At 38.6% G+C, this 21,281-nt stretch overlaps 1 protein-coding gene across 1 annotated transcript in view; it reads left to right on the forward strand.

Moving 5' to 3' along the window:
* The window catches only part of DSCAM (DS cell adhesion molecule), a gene marked incomplete at both ends in the record, with an annotated part of 466,714 nt that overhangs the window by 65,562 nt on the left and 379,871 nt on the right, over positions 1-21,281 (forward strand). The window contains 2 exons of the mRNA XM_080345399.1: positions 3,836-4,153; positions 11,713-11,859. Coding sequence (XP_080201525.1) covers positions 3,836-4,153; positions 11,713-11,859 — 465 coding nt within the window. The remainder of the gene's footprint in view (positions 1-3,835; positions 4,154-11,712; positions 11,860-21,281) is intronic.

A 21,281-nucleotide genomic window follows, 5' to 3' on the forward strand; every position in this document is an offset into this window, starting at 1 on the left:
CTTTGGACAGGTAGTTTCAAGATTTGCTTTTGCATGTCTTCTTTCATCTCTTTGTGGCAGATGATGCTGATCCCTTCAGGACACGAGATCCTACAGAGAGCAAGCCCAAGCCTGATCTAGCATGGTAGTTTAAATGCAGTGTCTTCTCTCTTATGTCTTAATAACACCTTCTTCTGTCCATTAAAAAGGAGGACTGTGAAGCACAAATTTCAGCCTTTGTCTTGTGAAATACACAATGAAGCCTTGACAAATGACACCCCTGTAGCCAGAAATATTAGAAGTGTTATTTGCTAGGACCTTATAGAAGACCTTGAAGTGCATAGCACATATAATGTAGGAGCTGCTGCACCCTGGAGACCTGGAGGAAGGAGCTGCATGTGAAAAGGGAGTAAAGGTCATCTCTGTATGAACCAAAAAAGCAAGTCCACTCTTAGCCATGGCAAGAGGTACAGATATAGCAAACACAAAGCCCAGTGTAGACTGAAATTTGTGCTTCACAATCCTCCTAAGTATAAAGATCTTTATACTTATCTCTGTCCAGCCTGGTGACATCTACTCAAACTGACAACACAGTCCTCAGTCTCATTTTTTGTTTCTGAGTGTGATCGATCCGCAAGCCCACCGACCAACTTGTTGTGAGTACTTGACATGAGATGTCTCAAGTGCTAAAAGATGTATCTGGCTGATTTAGTCAGCACGTTGCAAGGCACAATGTGGCAGCACTGTCTTCCCTGGAAAGCAGGAGAAATTTCTTTGGCTATTATACTTTGTTAGCTCCCCTTATCACTTCAAGTAGTTGAGTCTAAGGAATTCTGACTAAACTTGCAAAAATGTATCCTACTTTACTCCCTTCCCCTTGCTGTTGTTTGAGTAAGATAATAGTATATATTTAACCTGAGATTCAAGAAGTGTCTCTTGACATGTGTCTATTGATCTGATAAACTGTTTATGTGATCCTCTAACCACATGGTTAAGGGCACAGGTCTTTGCCTCATTGCCCTGAAATGCCTGCAGGTGCAGACTGTTTCTCACCTTATCATTTCAGTTGGAGTGTCCACTGAGGTCTGCTGAGGTGCAGGCCTCCTTTTGTTTCCCTCAAGTATTATTGGTTTCAGTAATACATAAACCTTATTCAGGAGGAATCTTTGCCTTTCCTTCCCTTGGACTCTGCTAACTGGTGTCATCTGTTTGAAAGTGCTGATATCATCTCTTTGTCCAGGCCAAGCATAGTCAGACTTGACTGCAAGCTATTTCAGTTCTTTCCATACTGTTCTCCCTTACAACTTTTAGTCTGAGTTTGCTTCTGCTTATTGTAAAATATGGGTTTTGGATGGATCATATTTTACCATTAAGTAACATATAATTACATATCGTCTTTAACTTGTCTCAGTTTCAATTAAGTTATGATATATCACTATTCAGATAATCACTTTCTTCCTATGGAACATTGCAGGGAAATATATTTTTCATATAAGATTCTGAAATCCTGTTTTTGTTGTTGAATGTATCCAAGTAGCTTACACATTGTTTTCCACCAAAAACCACATCTGGATTGTCAGCATTATGTATATGTGTGTGTATTATGGCACTGCAGTTATTTTCCGGGGCTCTTAATGTGTTTGTGTCTGCCATTAAGATGAATGTGTACCAGATGCTGTTTTAGAATGAAGCGCTATTGTATAGGCTGATGGATGGAAAGTTTGTCAAAAGTAGTGAAAGCTTCTACAGGGAATACAAAGCAGCTGGAAAAATTCATTGTTATGTCTGCTAGTGTGAGTCTCTAGTTCAGCTGTGCTGCATTTTGATTAGAAAGTTAGATTCTATGGAAGTGTCAAACATAGTTCCTGATATTCTCTATTTTTATGGCATTTGCAATTTGATATTCACCTCTTTATTGGCCAGCAAATCTAACATTTTTAGGTGAATGTCTATTAAGAAACAGCATAGCATAATAAAGTTGGCAAATGTGAACTGTATTTATTACTTCTATGTGAATGTCTTGTTGGCCAATGGAAATTAAAATGCCCTGTTAATTGTTTCACTTGCATTTGTAAAAAATGGCTTGTACAGCAGATGAACAATGCCTTTTAAAAAAATTCTCTATTATGTTACCAACAATTCCGTTCTCTGCTTTGAAATACGACTATAATTAGAAATGTGATTATGTAAAAGAGGCACCATCTTATTCAGCCCTGCTTCTTCCTGTGCTTAGTCCAATTATGTCTATTTTTGCTTTCCAGCTACTCAAGTTTCTACTAGGGCTGTGCCAACTAGTGGAATTTGTTTCTCACAAGGGACTTTATTCTGCACTAGCACCTGTCTCATCTATGTGCCAGGGACTAATCTTCTCCAGGGCTTGAAATTTCTTCTTTCTGAATCTCCAAGTGCCTTTCATCCTGTTCTGTCATGCCCACTTATCTGTCTTCCTCCTGCATGCCAGACATCTTTCCCTATTGCTTTAGGAAGTGGCCTCTTACTTTTTTCTTTCTAGAGACTCTCTGAGCCAGTTCTGCTTTCTTTTGAGGTGGTGTGTCCTGATGGTCAATACCAAGATGATACTTAGAAGAGAATATCTTCCCACCTTGTATCACCTCAAGGTGTCAAAAAGAGAGAAGGATAAAATAGTCAATTTTGTGCTTCCAGCTATGATAAGACTAAGTGGCAGAGGTAGACAAGGCACTTCATGACTTAGTGTTGGGATTGTAAGTTATGTCTGCAGGACAAATAACATCTATCTTGTGCAAATGAATGCTAACCTTGAAATCACTTTCATGGAAGCTTATTTGGGCCTGATGCACTATCATCACAGTTTCAAAGCCTTATTCCTTACCAGACTTGCTTCAGAAAATTGTGTCAGAATCTACTGCATTCAAGATATAGTGCAGTATGTAAGTTTCTGTGTTTGTGACAAACAAAACTGGCAACTTTTTTACAAGTGAGCAGTATATGCAAATTAACAGCAGAGTGGTTGTATTGCTAATGTTTCCTATCAGATACTGGAAAACAAAAATCATGCCTTATATTGATATTCTCTAAGATAGCGAGGTTTAGGAAGGCTTTTTGGATAAAATGTTGAGGAACCTTTGTAACACCTGGAGCCTTCAGCCCCTCTGGGTAGTAGCTGAATAGGCCATGGCAGAATTGTTCAGAAGAATGAGGGCTAATCTTGTGTTCTGGCCAATACCAACTTTTTTCAGTGTTACAGAATCTGTGGTTTAAAGTTGGAAGGGGGACATGGATGGCAGAACCAAGATTACTATAAGTGTGCTTTGTACTTAGGTTTATAGCTCTTCGTTAGAAAGGCCTGAGCAAATTATATAATGTATTTATTAACTTGTATTTGTATTAAGTATATATATGTATATTTATTAAGGCTTTTTTTCATTGTTTGCTCAGTTCTTTAAATTATATTCCAAATAATTTTGCTGTGGAAGAACTGTAAAAATAAATTTATAAATGTTAACAGAAACTGCCTGTATTCCAGGTAGAAATCTAGTTGCTAGAAATTCTATGGAAATAGATTACTGATGGATTTTTGCTGACCTTACAAAGAATGCTGCACAAGCAAATGTTAAAGTGATCAGATCCATTTCAGTTTACACTCCAGAGAAAGGGATTTCACATTTTACTTTAGGATTTTTTAATCTGGTGATATTTTCTTCTAAAATAAGGAACTTTTTTTTTTTCCAGAGTTTGTCTTAGCATCCAGAAGTTTTGATCCCCTTCCCTAGGCACTTGATTTTGTGACAAATAACAGTAAAATTGTTTTGTATGTAGCTGAAATTTCACAAGTTTTCATGGTCTGTTCTTTTTCTTTTTTTTTTTTGTCTTGCAGTTTTCAGTGAAGATCTACACACCAGTCTATATTTTGTCAATGCATCTCTGCAAGAGGTAGTGTTTGCTAGCACCACAGGGACACTGGTACCCTGTCCAGCAGCAGGGATTCCCCCTGTGACTCTCAGATGGTACCTAGCAACGGGCGAGGAGATCTACGATGTCCCAGGGATCCGCCACGTCCACCCCAATGGCACTCTCCAAATTTTCCCCTTCCCTCCTTCAAGCTTTAATAACTTAATCCATGATAACACTTACTATTGCACAGCTGAAAATCCTTCAGGGAAAATCAGAAGTCAGGATGTTCACATTAAGGCTGGTAAGTACACACTTTTATTGGATTCAAACGAGTTTAAGGAGGGACAAAATAGGTGGTTCAGGCAAAGAGTAGCAGCAGTTGTGAATCAAAGGAGTTCAGCCAGAAGTATAACCTCTGAACTCTTCACATTATTAAGTCAAATGGTGGATTCTTGCTTCTCCTCCCTGATTTGATTTACTTCAGTGGTGAAAAGTTAGTTTTCCAAAGATCGTGATCATTTGAGCTTTTTCATATGTAAAAGGAAAAATGAACTGATAATGAAATCATTAATCAGACCATAATTACTCATTAAAGAGCTGAGAAATATAAAGATGCAGTCCTTGGATTTTGTATCAGGCTGAAAAAAAAGAGGTATGCTGGCCTAATCGCATCCCTTCTAATTTGCTTGTATTCAGTTGTGATTTGTTTTGAGAAACTTGTGTCCTGTGTAGTGATTGAGTAACTGATGTTGGTTCATAGGCAGTGCTTCCTGTTTAAGCTAAAAGATGCAAATGAACATAATGGCTTTGCATCTGTTTACTATACTGTCTGTGTGCAGACTGGGTCAACCATTGGACAATTAGAGGGGAATGAAAATCAAGCCTTTTGTTACAACACATAAACATACGATTGCATAGATTTTGAAGTTTTTTTCTACCCACTTCAGTTAATTAAAATTTTCAAACAAACAAACAAAAGCTAGTCTGGGAGCTGGCCCTTGGATAATGCAAATCCTCATAACTTCTTTGTCATTGTTGGAGCTTTGCAAGTCTTTTCTCAGAAAAGAAGTATCTTGCCTTTGGAGATAGGCCTTCACAGGAGCTATGTAGGGAAAACTGTGAACAGCAAGTAGATTTGCCTGTGACTCTCTTTTTCAAATAAGGGAATGTAATATCTTCTTAATGATAAATTAACATTCAGAGATCTGTAGTTTGTAGACAATTAGAATGCAAGAATAAAAAACAGATTTCCCTGAAATTCATGTGTCTTATTAAAATTTTAGTCTTTAAAAGTGGTTTTTTTTGGGGTATTTGTTAGTTTGTTTTTCTCCACAAGAAATGACATGTAGAAGCAAGTTCACATGTTACATATATGCAGCATTTCTATAATGGCTTGTGTTTCTTCTAAAAATGTTTAGTTGTCCACAGGTCAAAAAAGTTTGAATACCCAAGCTTCATAAGAATACATAGCAACCAACTCCATGTTTGGAACTCCATTCTGATTTTTGTGCTTTTGGATTTATTTTAACAGGTTTTTGGACAAGTTGTCTGACAGAATTATATTTAGAGATAAGAGAATTTTTTTTATTGTTCTTTGTGGACTTTTTTTAATGTACCTCAATTTCGAGCATCTTTCCAGCAGCATTTTTCCCAGTATTAGTTTCCCATTTTTCTATTTCTTAGATAAACTAATGTGGTGATGTAGAGGAGGCTAAAACTTGCAATGTCACTAAGGCTCTGAACTGGTGCTCATTTCATTGTAAAAACATATTGTTGTGGTGACAGGATGCAGCTAATGTCCATTGCTCAGCATTAACCCCTTTATTAATGGAACCCCAAAGTAAGTCTTTCTTGGCTTGAGAAATGGAGTTTTCAAAGGAAGAAGTACCTGAAAACAAAGGCTTTGCAGTAGGTGGCTGTAGTTGCTTGACTCATAACCTAACAACTCTTTTCAGCCAAGTCAAAAATTCCCCTTATATCTTTTTTCTTCCCTTTTTAGTCTTTTATACCTGATCCATTAATTTCTCCATATTATTCAATTTCACAGTTAGTCTGATGTTTGGGTAAAAAGTTAAACAAATCCCTGTCCTTTCTATGAACTGATATAGTGTGTCAGAGCTTGCATTGTGCCTGATGGCAGACAATAGCTATTCATGAGTATCTTCTGTGCATATCTTCAGATGATAAATCCTGTGTTGCTCAAATATGAAGCAATAAACTTAATTTGTTTGTAGGTTGCTTTCCATTGCATTTCTGTCTATGTGAAATCTGTACACAGTTTCAGATTGGCCCTAATTAGCACGATTTGGGGGGAGGGGAGTGGAGAGGAGGGTGTGCTTTTCTAATCTCTTCTGCATTTCCTTCTCATTCCAGTGCCCTCCAACAGCAATAGGATTTTCTAGGAACATAGGAGTAATCAGTGGAGCATCTAATCATAGCACAGTCATTCAAAGACTATTATAGGTCTGCCCATTACCAGTCATCTTGAGAAAGCCTGAAGCTCATTTACTTGCTCCCCCAAGAATATAGAATCATAGAATGCTACGGATTGGAAGTGACCTCGAAAGGTCTTCTAGTCCAATTCCCCTGCCAGAGCAGGAACACCTACATGAGGCTACACAAGAACATGTCCAGGCGGGTTTTGAATGTCACCGAAGAAGGAGACTCCACAACCTCCCTGGGCAGCCTGTTCCAGTGCTCTGTTACCCTCACTGAGAAGAAGTTTCTTCTCAAGTTTAAGTGGAACCTCTTATGTTCCAGCTTAAACCCATTACCCCTTGTCCTACCATTGTTTGTCACTGAGAAGAGCCTGGCTCCATCCTTGTGACACTCACCCTTGGTATATTTGTAAACATTAATAAGGTTACCCCTCAGTCTTCTCTTCTCCAGGCTAAAGAGACCCAGCTCCCTCAGCCTTTCCTCATAAGGGAGGTGCCCCACTCCCTTAATCATCTTGGTTACCCTACGCTGGACTCTCTCCAGCAGTTCTCTGTATTTCTTGGACTGAGGAGCCCACAACTGGACACGATATTCCAGGTGTGGTCTCCCCAGGGCAGAGTAGAGAGGAAGGAGAACCTCTCTCGGCCTACTAACCACACCCCTTCTAATACACCCCAGGATGCCATTGGCCCTGTTGGCCATCATGGCACAGTGCTGGCTCATGGTCATCCTGCTGTCCACCAGGACCACCAGGTCCCTTTCCCCTACACCGCTCTCTAATGGATCATTCCCCAACTTATACTGGAACCTGGGGTTGTTCCTGCCCAGATGCAATACTCCACATTTGCCCTTATTATATTTCATTAAATTTTTCCCCACCCAACTCTCCAGCCTGTCCAGGTCCCACTGGATGGCAGCACAGTCTTCTGGCGTGTCAGTCACTCCTCCCAGTTTGGTGTCATCAGCAAATTTGCTGATAGTACACTCTAGTCCCTCATCCAAGTCATTAATGAATGTATTGAACAGAACTGGTCCCAGCACCGACCCTTGAGGCGCTCCACTAGATACAGACCTCCAACTAGACTCTGCCCCATTGACCACAACTCTCTGGCTTCTTTCCTTCACCCAGTTCATAGTCCACCTCACTACCCAATCATCCAGACCACACTTCCTCATTTTAGCTATGAGAATGCTGTGAGAGACTGTGTCAAATGCTTTACTGAAGTCAAGGTAGACCACATCCACCGCCCTGCCATCATCTATCCACCTCGTTATATCTTCATAAAAGGCTATGAGGTTGGTCAAGCACGACTTCCCCTTGGTGAAGCCATGTTGACTGCCCCTAATGACCCTCTTATCCTTGATATACCTTGAGATGAGACCAAGGATAAGTTGTTCCATTACTTTTCCAGGGATGGAGGTGAGGCTGACCGGTCTATAATTACTCGTGTCTTCCTTCTTGCCCTTTTTGAAGACTGGAGTGATGTTTGCTTTCCTCCAGTCCTCAGGCACCTCTCCCGTCTCCCAAGACTTGGCAAAGATAACAGAGAGTGGTCCAGCAATGATGTCAGCCAGCTCCCTCAGCATCTGTGGTTGCATCCCATCTGGGCCCATGGATTTGTGGATGTCCAGATTGCCTAATTGTTCCTTAACCCAGTCCTCATCAACTAAGGCAAATTCTTGCATGGTCCTGACTTCATCTAGGGCCTCAGTGGTACGGGGCTCCTCAGGACAGCTTCCAGCAGAGTAGACAGAAACAAAGAAGGCATTCAGTAACTCTGCCTTCTCTGTATCTTCTGTCACCAGGGCACCCACCTCATTCATCAGTGAGCCTACATTGCCTCTGGTGTTAGTTTTATCTGCCATATATTTGAAAAAGCTCTTTCTGTTGTCCTTGACCCCTCGTGCCAGCTTTAATTCTAATGAGGCCTTAGGTTTCCTAGTTGCCTCCCTACATCCCCTGACAAGAGCCTTATATTCTTCCCAAGTGGCCAGCCCCTCTTTCCATGATCTGTAAACTCTCCTCTTCCACCTGAGCTTACCCAGCAGTTCCCTGTTTAGCCACACAGGTCTCCTGGCTCCCTTCCTTGACTTCCTATGTGTCGGGATGCTCTGATCTTGAGCTTGGTAGAAGAAATCCCTGAATATTAACCAACTATCTCAGGCCCCTTTACCTTCAAGCAGCCTTGCCCATGGGATTTTCTCTAGCAATTGCTTGAAAAGGCCAAAGTTTGCCCTGCTGAAGTCCAGGGTTGCAATTCTGCTTGCTATTCTGTTCCTGCTGCACAAGATCCTGAACTCCACCATCTCGCGATCACTGCAACCCAGGCAGCCCTCAACCTTTATCGCTTCAACCAGACCCTCCTTGTTAGTGAGGATGAGGTCCAGCAGTGCACCTCTCCTAGTCGGCTCCTCCACCATTTGCATAAGAAAGTTATCTTCAGTGCACAGGAGGAACATCCTGGACTGTGGCTGGCTGGCTGGCTGAATAGTCCTTCCAGCAGACATCAGGGAAGTTAAAAACCCCCATGACAACCAGGGCCTGTGATTGTGAGACTGCTCTCAGCTGCCTGTAAAAGGCCTCATCAGCTTCCTGACCTTGATCTGGTGGTCTGTAATAGACACCCACAACAGTGTCTCCCCTGACAGCCTGCCCCTTAATTCTCACCCATACACTCTCAACTTGCTCCTCATCTGTGCCTGTACAGTACTCAATACATTGTAGTTGCTCTCTCATGTAAAGACCAACTCCACCACCTCACCTGTCTGTCCTGTCTTTCCTGAAGAGGACATAGCCATCCATGACCACAGTCCAGTCATGTGATCTGTCCTATCATGTCTCTGTAATTGCCACCAGATCATAATCTCCTGCACGAACACAGGTTTCTAGCTCCTCCTACTTGTTCCCCATGCTGCGTGCATTGGTGTACAAACATTTCAGGGAGTGAGCTGAGCATATTGATTCCACCCTAGGGGGATGGGAGGCCTCCCAGTCCCCGTCAATTCTAATAGGGGTTATAATGATTCCACCTCGCAGAGGATTATAATTGTGGTTTTGCATGTAATTTTGCATATAATGCAACATACATCCCCCACCCCTAATAAGTCATAACCTCCATACCTAAAGACCCAAACCAAATCCTCTTCCTGGCTGATCCCATATGGGAGTAAAGGTGCATATCTCCATTTCATCTTCAAGCTTTCCTGTGCAATCATGGAAGGGAAGAATATATCTTTTCAGCAAAAGCTGAAATTCTTATATAAATTCATGTCAGGGACTTGGGATTAACAAAAAAAAAAATATAAAAAAAAATAGAAAGTCCTTCATGAGAACTGGAAAAACTGTGATCTGGAAATAACTGAGAGGCCTGTGAAATAACAATAATGTTAAACTTTTTAAGTAAGGAAATGAATAAACCTATTTCCACTTTTTGTGCCCCATATATGGTTTCTATGTTTGCTTTTACTGAAATGATCTACTGTGTAGGTTTTCAAAATGGCTGTTCTGAAAAAATACTAGTACTTTTAGCAGTGTGTTAGGATATTGCTGTTAAACAAGCCTTTCCTGTAAATGATGCTTGGAGCATGAACATTAGACAAAAGTCAGCCTTGTTAAGATGATCTATGTGCCATTCCCTTCAGTGTAGAACAAGATTGAGGGGCTGCTTCTTCACAGGGCAGCCAGTCTTCTAAAATCACTGCATTAAAAGTGCTTGGAATATTAAGTCAACACTTATAACAGGGTTAAGAAACTTAATCTTTGTTTAATAAAAGTAAATTATTGACTTTTATAAAATATAGTGATGTCTGTCTTATCATAGAAGACAGATTCATTTTGATTTAAAAAAAAATATTTTGCAATTAAATTGATTCCCTTTCAGTTAGAGTTCTTAACTCCTATGTTGCTATACTTGTGTTTGGGATGGACAAATTCAGTCTTTCTTTTTGCAGTGGTAGCAGTGGACTTGAAAACTTGATGCCGTTTGTATTTGTGAAAGCTACAACTACATTTCAGTACTCTTTTTTTTTTTTCTTTGAACACATTGTAGGTGGGCCTGTCATTTAGAAATTACAGTGCTTCTAATGTATCAAAATACTTTTGTAAACTCCGCAAAGGATTTACTGGCTCTTCAGTTTAGAATCAGTGGGCCGAAATGTAATTGGTAGAGCTTGGAATATGTTTGTGAGCGGGATATCCAGCCAAGAAATGTGACTTCAATGTGGCAGATCAGCATTGCTAACTCAGTTACACTGTGCTGCACTGGGCTTGTTCTTCCCAATAAGTTTAACTCTCAGACATATACATGCCTCAGACACACGTCATTTTCCAATACACCCATCCCTATTTTCATTTAAACTGTCACTTCAAGATATATAACTTTGTTTGCAACATCAAGATATATGATTATGTATGTTAACTGTGTTGATTTCTTTATTGGCTCTTGACCTTGTGGTCCTGTAGAGAGTCTATGTTGCTGCTTGTCCTTCCTGTCTTACCCATTCACTTCTTGTAGAAGACAACATCTGTTTCTTCTGTGCCATACCACCATCTCCATTAACTGTTGCTCACAGGAGTTTCACTTCTCATTCTTCATTGAATTGTTCCAGTGCCAGGATTTTCCTTCTTTCTGTTCTCCTATAGAACACAACTTCATCTCATTCCAGCAATATTAATTTGGTGTGAATTTTCTCCAGTTATTCTTTCTTCTCTTCATCCATTAAATTAATTCTGCCAGATGCTAGACAAATCATATCCTGTATCTAAGTGCCCCCATGCTGTTTTTTTAATACAATTCTGAAACATAGTTTCTGTTTTCTTACCATTAACCTCTTTCTTTCAGTGTTGGTCAATGGAAGGTAACTCCTACCTTACCTACTGTAATTTCTATGCGGTTTTGAGGCCTTTTGCTTTTCCTCTGGCTGTCACCTCCATAGATTTTTTTTTCCCTTTCAGTTCTCACTTCTTGAAAATCTTAAATGACACTGACCTTCTCTTCTACCCTCTGGATGTCTCATTCACACACAGTACTTTTATGTACTTTGTATACTTTGATAGAGCAGAAAACAATTTGTGGTGGGAAACACGGCATTGGAAACTAGACAAGTCACAGAAGATGTAACATCATTTACCCATATAAATACATGGTTCTTACAAAAGTCTTTCTCCTTGCCCTCAGAATTATTATAGGTAGGGGAAGAACACAGAAATACGGTGAAACGTGGATTCTGATGAAACAAAAATATCTGGGAATTATTTCATAGTAATTTGCAATGAGTCTTGCAAAACTGTATTACTTATTGAGACAAAAGAATTCACAACCCATGGAACCTTCTTTGAGGGAGCTTTGCTAGGCTGACCAAGGAAGTGGATGGGATGCATGATTACAACTTGTTTAACAAAACCTTTTATTTTATCTTCAGTTTTACGGGAACCCTATACAGTCCGTGTGGAGGACCAGAAAGCCATGAGAGGCAATGTAGCAGTGTTCAAGTGCATTATCCCCTCCTCTGTGGAGGCATACATCACTGTTGTCTCATGGGAGAAAGACACAGTCTCGCTTGTCTCAGGTAAGCTGTTATGCCTTTTTTTCTTTCAGCTGGCAATGACAGCTATGGTTCCTGTTTTTTCTTATTTCCCCCTCGCCCCCCAAATGTCTGATGTTTACTTTGAGTCAATTATAGCTGAATGGTATGTCATCCTTCTAGTAATGTGTTTCACATTAGCATTGTTATATCCATGTGACTGTGTGTGACATGAAGGTTTTAGACAGCCCTGCTTTTTCTAGCATGCTTGAGGGAGAAATAACATGGGTTTTGTTTTATACCAGGCATAAAATCAGTTTCCTGGTGATGTGTCAATGGGTTCATGTTTTAACTTCGATAAGGAACTCCTACCTGCCAAACAAATTTGAGTGTTGTAAAGCATGTGCTGGGTTGTAATTGTTTTTCAGTAGTGATATTACTGAAGGATTAGAAGAAACCCCAAGTCTAAATTTATTTGATTATGTTTAAGGGAGGTACAAAATGGATATTTATACTTTCACAACATTTTAATCTCAAATATCTTCATAGGTAGCACTGGAGGCTTAAGAATACTGTAAAATGTGCTATAAGCAAAATGTATCGAAGTGAAGCAATCCATTGTAAAGCAGTTATATGCATTAATCTATCTGCTAACAAGGTGAGGAAATGTTAGGTATTGTTCAGGAAGTACAGGGAATTCAAGCAAAGAATATGCAACATTTTAAACCTTAAACATGGTAAGAAATTTATGGAAGAAAGTGTATGTGGGAAAAATATTTTTGGTATGGTACATATCTAAATTATATATTACACACAGTGCAGCTGTTGTTAAACATAGAAATGATTTCTGCATACAGAAACTTGAAATAAGTTGTTCCACGGTAGTGCAAAATAGAAAAACAGTAGTTTGAGTTAAATGTTTCTGTAAAGTATATTAATGAATGTGTTTGTGTTTATGATCCTACAATGTGTGGAAATGGTTTTGTACTTCTTGGTGTATTAATAGTCTTTCCTTTCTGACAAATAAGGCATTGATGGAAATAACTATGTTGCTATATTACTCACATTATAGATTTTATTTCTTTATGAGTTTTATTGATTCCTTACATAAGTTTGATCTGTTTTTAAAAAAATATATATTTCAAACAGATTTCAAAGGATTTGGTAGATATTTAAGTACTATGTAATTGATGATAAATTGTCCTATACTACTGGTCCACTGTTTAAGTTTGGTAAATTCACTTCCTTGTTACGTTCTTGGATTTTAATATCACATATTATTTTTGTCATTGGGCAACTGAAATTTGGTGTGTCTCTGTGAAGACTTCTGTAGTATCTAAATTGTAGGACCCACCAACACTTCAATTAATATAGTTAGGTCAGAGTTGTATTTAAATATGCAAAGAAGCTTTACATTATTCTGTAAATAATGATAGAGAACTATGCTTAAGATTACCTAAACTATGATTAAGGTTATCTTAATGTAACAATGGATGGATGTGTTTACTTTGCTTCAACTTAAAGAGGTTACTACATGATGTATGTATGTCTGACATGTGAGTATTGGCTGGAGGAAATGAATACGTATACCTGCATGGTTAACTACCTTTTTTTTTTTTATTATTACGTTTATTCATTCTGTATTATAAGAAAATATGTACATTTTGTCTGTTAACACAAATGTGTGCTCAATTCTAACCTTCACCATGGAATCAGGAGCAGGGCACAGAGGTCTTTGTAACCTCTTCTTTAAGGAAGACAATGTGGCATTTCTGCAGACCATCATGGCTGCTATTTTAAGACTGTTTCATTTTGGTTAGTCTATGTTGATTTTAACCTCAAACTTTTGGGGGATAGCATTTAACTATACGGACCTAAATATATATATATATTTCTTAATGCAACTTCTAACTGTGGTTGACTAGGCTACAAGTGTTAAAAATCTATTACAAATTTCAACACTTAAATCCCAGTTTCTAATTATCTCACAATTCCTTGATTTGGCAGTTAGAAATCTAAATGGAAATAAACCAAAATTCATTAAAACTGCTGCTACTAAAAATCTCCACTCATCACTTTGGATCACATCACAGAAAATATTTAGTTTCAGAGATTAAATCACAGGCTAGATTGCAGGTCAATTGTATCTGCCATGCAAGAGCAAAAGTGAGGCAAGAAAACACTTCTCCAGTTTAACCACAATGATTGCAAGATTTATTTGCTCACCATTTATACTTTTTAACTGCAGCTTAATAGTGAGAGCATTTAAAAAATAGAACTCACATGTTTCATAAAACACTTGCCTTGAGTTTTATCCATCATCAATTTTGCAATACTCTGGCCATGAACTCAGGTGGTGGATATTGATCAAGCCTCTCTTCTTAGAATGTCAGTGCTGATGAATAGGATGCAAGGCATAACACGATTATTGATCTCTTCTGTTAATGATCAGTATTCTGAGGAAAGGCATATGCTTGCATATACAGCTACTGCTAGCATGTTGTTGTGGTGGGGTTTTTTTCTGTTTTTGTTTGTTTGTTTGTTTGGGGTTTTTTGTTTATTTTGGTTTTGTGTTTTGTTTGTTCATTTTTGCTGTGTACTCAACCAGGTTCACTGGTGTGCTTTCTACATCATCATTTAATACTAGAAAGCAGTAGCTTCTGATTTGTTTTGATCTTGTTTCTCAATATAACTGATTTATTGGTTGTTCAATAATATTAGCAAAAATGAGAGCTATCATGAGTGGAAACATCTACTGTGAAAGAGCAAGAATAAAAAAGATATACACTCACAGAGTTATGATTATCATGGTTTGAGGTGCGTAAGGCTTTTGTAGGAAAACTAGGCAGGGGGAAATGGAAGGGAGGGAGAGGAGGGGAGAGTAGGGGAAAGGAAAGGAAAGGAAAGGAAAGGAAAGGAAAGGAAAGGAAAGGGAAAAGGATGAGGGGAACATTTTCACTGAGATGATGTATCCATTTTAAATAGAAGATACAAGCTGCACAGGAAGCTCACAGCTTGCAGGAGGGAATGGGAGGCCCCCTACAACAGGAAACAGGGCAGCTTTTCTGTGATGAAGCTCTGTATGCAAGTCATCCAACAGAGAAGTTTTGTTGTGATTGTGGTTTTGTGTGGGGATTTGTTGTTTGATTGTTTGTTTGTTTGTTTTCTTTTCTTCCCGAAAGTCTTAACCCAAATGCAATACTTCCAAGTACAATTTAGAATAAATATTTCATATACTTGTCTATCCGTAATACCATTTTGACTACTAGAGGAGAGATCCACAGATGAACCAGAATCCATTATTTTGGATGTTACTTACTGTTTTAGATATCAGTTCTCTTTTAAAGTAAATTAAATATTTTAAAGAAACAAAGCAGTGTTTCTGCTTTTATAATATAAAAAGAAAATCTGGCTTTTAGAAAGAATGTTTAACAGGCACGTTCCTTGATTAAGATGGTGAGGTTTTTTTTTGGTTGGTTTTTTTTTTTGGGTTTTTTTTTGTTTGTTTGTTTTTGTTTTTTTGTTTTTTGTTTTTTGGTTTTTTTACTTTTGCAATGGTGTACTATAATGGACATACCTGCTTGTATTTGTATACTTAGTTCTCAGAGAACACAGTGATGTCCATTGTAATTGAAGTATGTAATAAATATGGCTGGGCCAAAGCATCTTCTGTTTCCTGACTGCAATTTCATTTCATGCCTCCAGGCTATTTTGAAGGAATTGGGAGTTGAAACCTATTAAGACTTATTGCTAGAGTGTTTCCAACTGTTCAGGTAGGTCAGACTCCCTGTTTAATAAAGGGGAAGGTGGCCATGTTTGAAGCCAGAAATGATGAATTCTATAAAGTTTTCATGTACAAGGACATCCATGGGCTAAAATGGTGTGCATGTTCTTGTCTGTCTGTCAGATGAACAGAAAAATAATGGCTTTTTTCTCCTATGCTTTGTCTTTCAAAGTGACAGCAGGTCTAAGGCCAACAAGCTTTTTCAGGATGTCCTCTAGGAGCCAAGGTAGTGGGAAAAATATTTTTAAAGTAAGGTAAAGTGATTATTTGGATGAATCTCTTCCAGGGAAAAGTAGATAACCCCAACTTCCAACAACAAACACACAGAAATATTTTCATACTAGAAAGATCCATTTTGAAAAGTAGTTTGTAGATGAAGTATTCAGCCATCTCCACTAGATACAGTTGTGTTACAAACTCTTGTGGCAGACAAGGACAGCAACAGTTGTCAGTCTGCTGCAAATACATAGTCTGTCTCATTTGTCCATCTGTGCCATCTAGTAAAAGCAATCAGGCTTTCCAGTGGTGTGTGTCTTTCCTAACGATCTCTAAGATGCAGGCAAAACAGAAGGACCTATGGCAGCTCTGAGAAGTCTTAAGGGGCTCACAAAGTGGAGGGTACTGCTGTGCCAGTCTCTACAGCTATAACTTCAGGATCTCTTTCTGAAGGATTGTGTACTGTTAGGTGACTTGAAACTGAGTCTAAAATTCATTCGAATTACAGTAAGTAGTATAATGATGTGTTGGTTTTTTCTTGTGTTTGTATCAATAACCAGCTCTTATGCATTTTCATTAGGTGACACTAAACATAAAAATTTAAATAGTTCTCTAATGTTGTATGACTGATAGCTGCATATGGCTTGGTTAAAGGTCAAGTTTCCTTTCCTCCTTACTGCTTTCCTTCACAAACCATTCCCTAAGAAAGAGACTTTTGGAATCAGCTTTGTATTGACCTTGTAAGCACTGAAAACATCCTAGACCTTGCAGGACCAAAGAGTGCATCAAAGCATATTTTCGTAAGAACAGCCATTAAAACAAGCAACAATAGTATAAATGAGTGCCACAATGCAAATTTTGCTTCTGCTCCTGTTGAGCAACAGCAAGGCAGACAGGAGACTAGTGCTTGGCTTGTAGTATTTCTTCTTCACAGGCAGAACAGTGACACTGGACTAGAAGGGGAGGTAAAGACAAAATAACTGCTGATTAGACTCTGCCCAGGTGAAAGCAGAGAGCAGAGTCTGTTTGTGTGTTAATTAGCCCCAAAGAGAGCAAAGGATGGGTGTGCTTCTAGGGGAAGGAGGGAAGAAAGGGATTATTAAAAATAAAGGTCAGTGTAAGGGATCAGCAAAGAGACGGGAAAGAGGAGAATGAGGAGCGGATGGAAACAAAAAGAGAAAGGCTGAAGAATTAAATTTAGTTTGTCACTACATACTGTACTTTGGTTATGGTTGTTTCCTATTCTGATGCTGACAACTATAAGGGCTTTTGAGTTTTTCCATGTATCTGAACAGTTTAGTGTCTTGAACAGGATCATGAATTAGTTTATGCCCTGACCTTTCTGAATTCCAATTTTCCTGTCTAATGACATACAACGCAAGGATCTGTCTGATCTATATAGAGAGTGTGACTTCTTAAAAAAGTTAGAAAAGGAGACAGATAATAATGACTGTGCACAATGGCATATATAAATCTGCACGAAAAGAGTAGCAGCTTTGAGGGAAAGGTGTGTAAGCATGCATGGACTACAGTTCCCTGTAGGCCTGTGACTGACATGCAGATGACAGCCAATGAGCCTTCCAGCGAGCATCAGCCAGAAATGAGACACACTGGACTATGGCTTGAGAAGTGTCACTGATGTACAATGACCTACATTTGATGTAATGAGTTACATTATTTATTTACACACAGTTCCCCAAGGAACTGTTCTTTGAAAGGCTCAAGGGCTCTTGGATTTCTTTCTGCACAAAGGGCTTTTCTGAACTGCTGCGGCTGACAGTAAGCAGTCAATGTTTGCCAGTGGTTATCACGTGGTGGCATTTGAAACACAGCATTGCAGTTTTCATTTGTGCTGGGGTTTGGAGATTACAACAGTGGTTCAGTTTACACAGAGCAATCGCTGTTTTTTCAGCCATGAGACTTGTACATAGAGGGGGGAAAAAATCTCTTTATGGAGAGCAGTCCTGTATGCAGAGTCCCACATTCAAAATTAGATTACTGCTGAAGATCACAGGGATTAAGTCCAGCCATTTGATTGAGGTTGTGTCTAGTAGAGATGTGCTATGATCTTTCTTGCTTTGGTTTGATGTCAGGCCTTAATTATGGCTGCCAACCAGCAAGCATTCAGCAGGCACTTAACCTATGCCACTGAATGCTCTAGAGGCAAGATTTTTTTTTTTTTTTCCAATTCTAGTTGGAGTGGGATGAAGAGTACAATGTTTTATGCTTAAATATTAGCAACATACATAAAATTAAAAAATCCCGAATATAAGCTACCTTCTACCAGAAATATGTCAATGAGATTTAATTCTACGATTCAAAGTCATGATAGCACACAGAAAGTAAAGCAGTCAAAACCCTACATCTGCTGAGGTTTCTTGACTCTCTGGAAAGCTAAAGTGAGTAGTGTTCAGCAAAGCTAGGTCAGACTATAGGTTTGCTGTTAGAGTAATGTGTTTTCTAAGCTTCTTGAAGACATATAAAGTGCACTTGTCTATCTCTAAAGACAACATATTGCTTCCTCACTTTCTCTTTCAACAAGGTTATTTTCCTAAGGGACCTAGGAAAAAGACATTTACTACATTATTTAAGAAACGTCAATCTCCATTTTTCCTGAGAGCACTGTTCTTTTAAGAGAACATTTTATAATCCTAGAAAGTGGAGATGGTAAAAACTTAGCACTTCCTGCTTATCCAAACATTTTTCACACTCTCCTTTGACTCATTGTAAATTAAAATTGTAACTGAGCAAGGCAACATGCTTACGACTGTTCACTGGGGGACTTTTCCTCTGGCTCCTCTGCAGCCTGTGCTTTGCGTTTGCTGTTACACCGGAGTGAGTATATTCATTAGGTGAAACATTCTAAAATTATGGCTGTGGGATCAGTAGGACTGGATGCCAGGATTTTAACGGCTTTGTGGGAAGCAGGTCTTTAGAGTGATTTGGAGGGATGAAGGTGGAAAGCAACTGATCCACATTTCAAAAATCACATTCTGATGGCACAGAAGAAGGTGAACAACACAATTGTGGACAAGAGAGTGGTTTCTGATCATTTAATCAGCATAGGGAAACATGGATGTGAAATGAAGGTGTTAATAGCTGTTGTTGTGAACTGCACTTGAGGATTTTCCTCAGTGTGACTGGGTGTTTTGGCTGTTTTGAGGGTGTAGAACATTGGCGGCTATTTGTGAGACATGGAGGAAAAAAATGTATTTGAGTGGGGTGTCTTGGTGCTTAGAGTGCAGAAAGGCAAAATTTCCTCTGTTTCACTATATCCAGCAATTTTAATACCAATAGGGTTCACAACTAGTAGCAGTATTTTTGGCACTTCAGTAATGAAGTGTGTCTATGAGATAAGGGTATCATTTTTTTTTTTCTCCCTCTGTTGCTGCTCTGTTTTGCAGAGCCCTCTGTTTCCATCAGCTGGAGGGATCTTTTCCCTCTGCTTTAAAACCAAACCACCCCCCTGGCTCAACAACCCCCTAATCCTCTATCTCTATATTTTTTCTCAGGCATTTATTTATTTATTTATTTATTTATTTATTTATTTATTTATTTCTCTATCTATCTCTACTTGCACGATTAAAGAGCATGGAAAACTTGATTGGATTCAGGCCCTCTTTAGAATTGCTTTTTGCACTCTTGTGAATTAAAGAGAGAGAGAGTGGGAGGTTGTAATTCTACTTTCTGTGTTAAAGCTTCAAATATTTGTGGGGTTTTTTTGTTTGTTTGTTTTTTTAATGCATACATTTCTCTCTCTTTCCTTCTCTATATCCATAAGTGTCCAAATATAGATACACATACATTTACATTTATATATATACACAGGCACCTATCACATCTCTCTGCAGGCTTGAGGATCTGATGGACCATACATAACATTATCCAATCTGATGTCCTAACTGTTTTGTTTTACCACCTTGTTGCCAGTCATAACGAGGTTTCTTCGAGCATGGTTGAGTTCAATGGCACAGTTAATCTCTCCCTGGAAACAGCTGTGCCACATTATTTTCTCCCCAGATGTACTTTAAATTTCTTTCATTTTCTTGGGGTGAATTCCATGTTTCATCTGGTCAAATTTTTCTAGACCTCTCGGTTCCTTTAATATGAATTCCCTCTGAGGTTTATAAAACCTTCAAATAAATATGAGCTCATTTTAATTAACTTGATGTTAACCCTATCTTTATTAAAGGTGAAACAAGAGCAGACTGACTGCTAACCTTCACAGGTGTTCACTCAATATTTTTCTGTTTTTTCTTTGCTCTTTGTTTACAATACTTAAGGCAGATTTTAATTAATATAATTTTTCTTGAATTGAATATATGAAGCAATATTTTATTGGTTTGGTTTGATATGCAGGATTTTTGGGCTCTGATTTCTAGACAACAAGGTTCAGTGCTATCAGATTTGGTATCAAAGTGCTAGGAGCAAGAACATATTTGGGTGAATTAGTGTGTTGCTTTTAGGTCTACTTTAATTATTTATTTTCATTTTTACTTTTTAAAATAGTGATCGTAGCATCATTTTCTTCCTTATAAATATATTCTGCTAGTGGCTTGTGATCTTGTCACCTTCCTGAATGGCAGTGGATAAGTAGATGACCACATTAAGCACTGTATGCTTGAGGTTTCCCATCAAAACTCCCATCTAACCTGAGAAAACAGCCAATGAGCTCTGACAGTTTTGATATGAGGGGACAAAATTGATGCATGAGATACATTTTAATGAGTGCATGTCATACTGTCCAGAATGCTTTATACTATACAGCTTTGCCTGTTTACATGGTTTAGCTGAACGCTGAGGAGGGTATAATATCAAAACTGCCACCAGCCCTGATTATATTGGTTATTTTCAATACATCAAGGACATACCTACAGGTGACACCTGGAAGAAACAGAAACAGTGTTTTCCAGTGTTCTATGTTGTACCAGGTAACTGATTTCAATTAAAACATCATTGTGAATGCAGTGCTATCAGGTCAATAGACCCACAAATTTTTAGATCTCCAGATAGCTATAGAAATGTTCATTTGCTTTGTCTTCCCTGTTGAGAGTCCAGTTTTAATTGAAAGGCTCATTAGAAGAATGACTCATTAGAAAGAACTGGAAGTACCTATCTGGAAAAGCTTTGTATCATTTGCTGTGACACCAGTGTCATATCTCTGTTGCTTCACCTGGCTTGCTAAACTGTAAAGGCATATTTTAATAGCACACATGTTTTCTCTTTGGAGGAAGGTTACAATGAAGGCCTGGTGATCTTTTAGTTAGAATCAAGTGAATTTTTAAAGCCTATGATCTGCTAGGTGAGCTCAAGCTGTGTAACTGTGCTGGAGTGACACGGGCAGATGCTCTATCCTGCTGCAGAAAGATGCTGGAGGCAAAGGCTAAACATTTTTTGTTGTAAACAGTTGCTGTACCAAAAATGTCTTTGGTTTTGCTAGCAAACTTAAAACTACTGAATTTCTGAT

Source organism: Nesoenas mayeri, assembly GCF_963082525.1.
Source record: "Nesoenas mayeri genome assembly, chromosome: 1".
NCBI lineage: Eukaryota > Metazoa > Chordata > Aves > Columbiformes > Columbidae > Nesoenas > Nesoenas mayeri.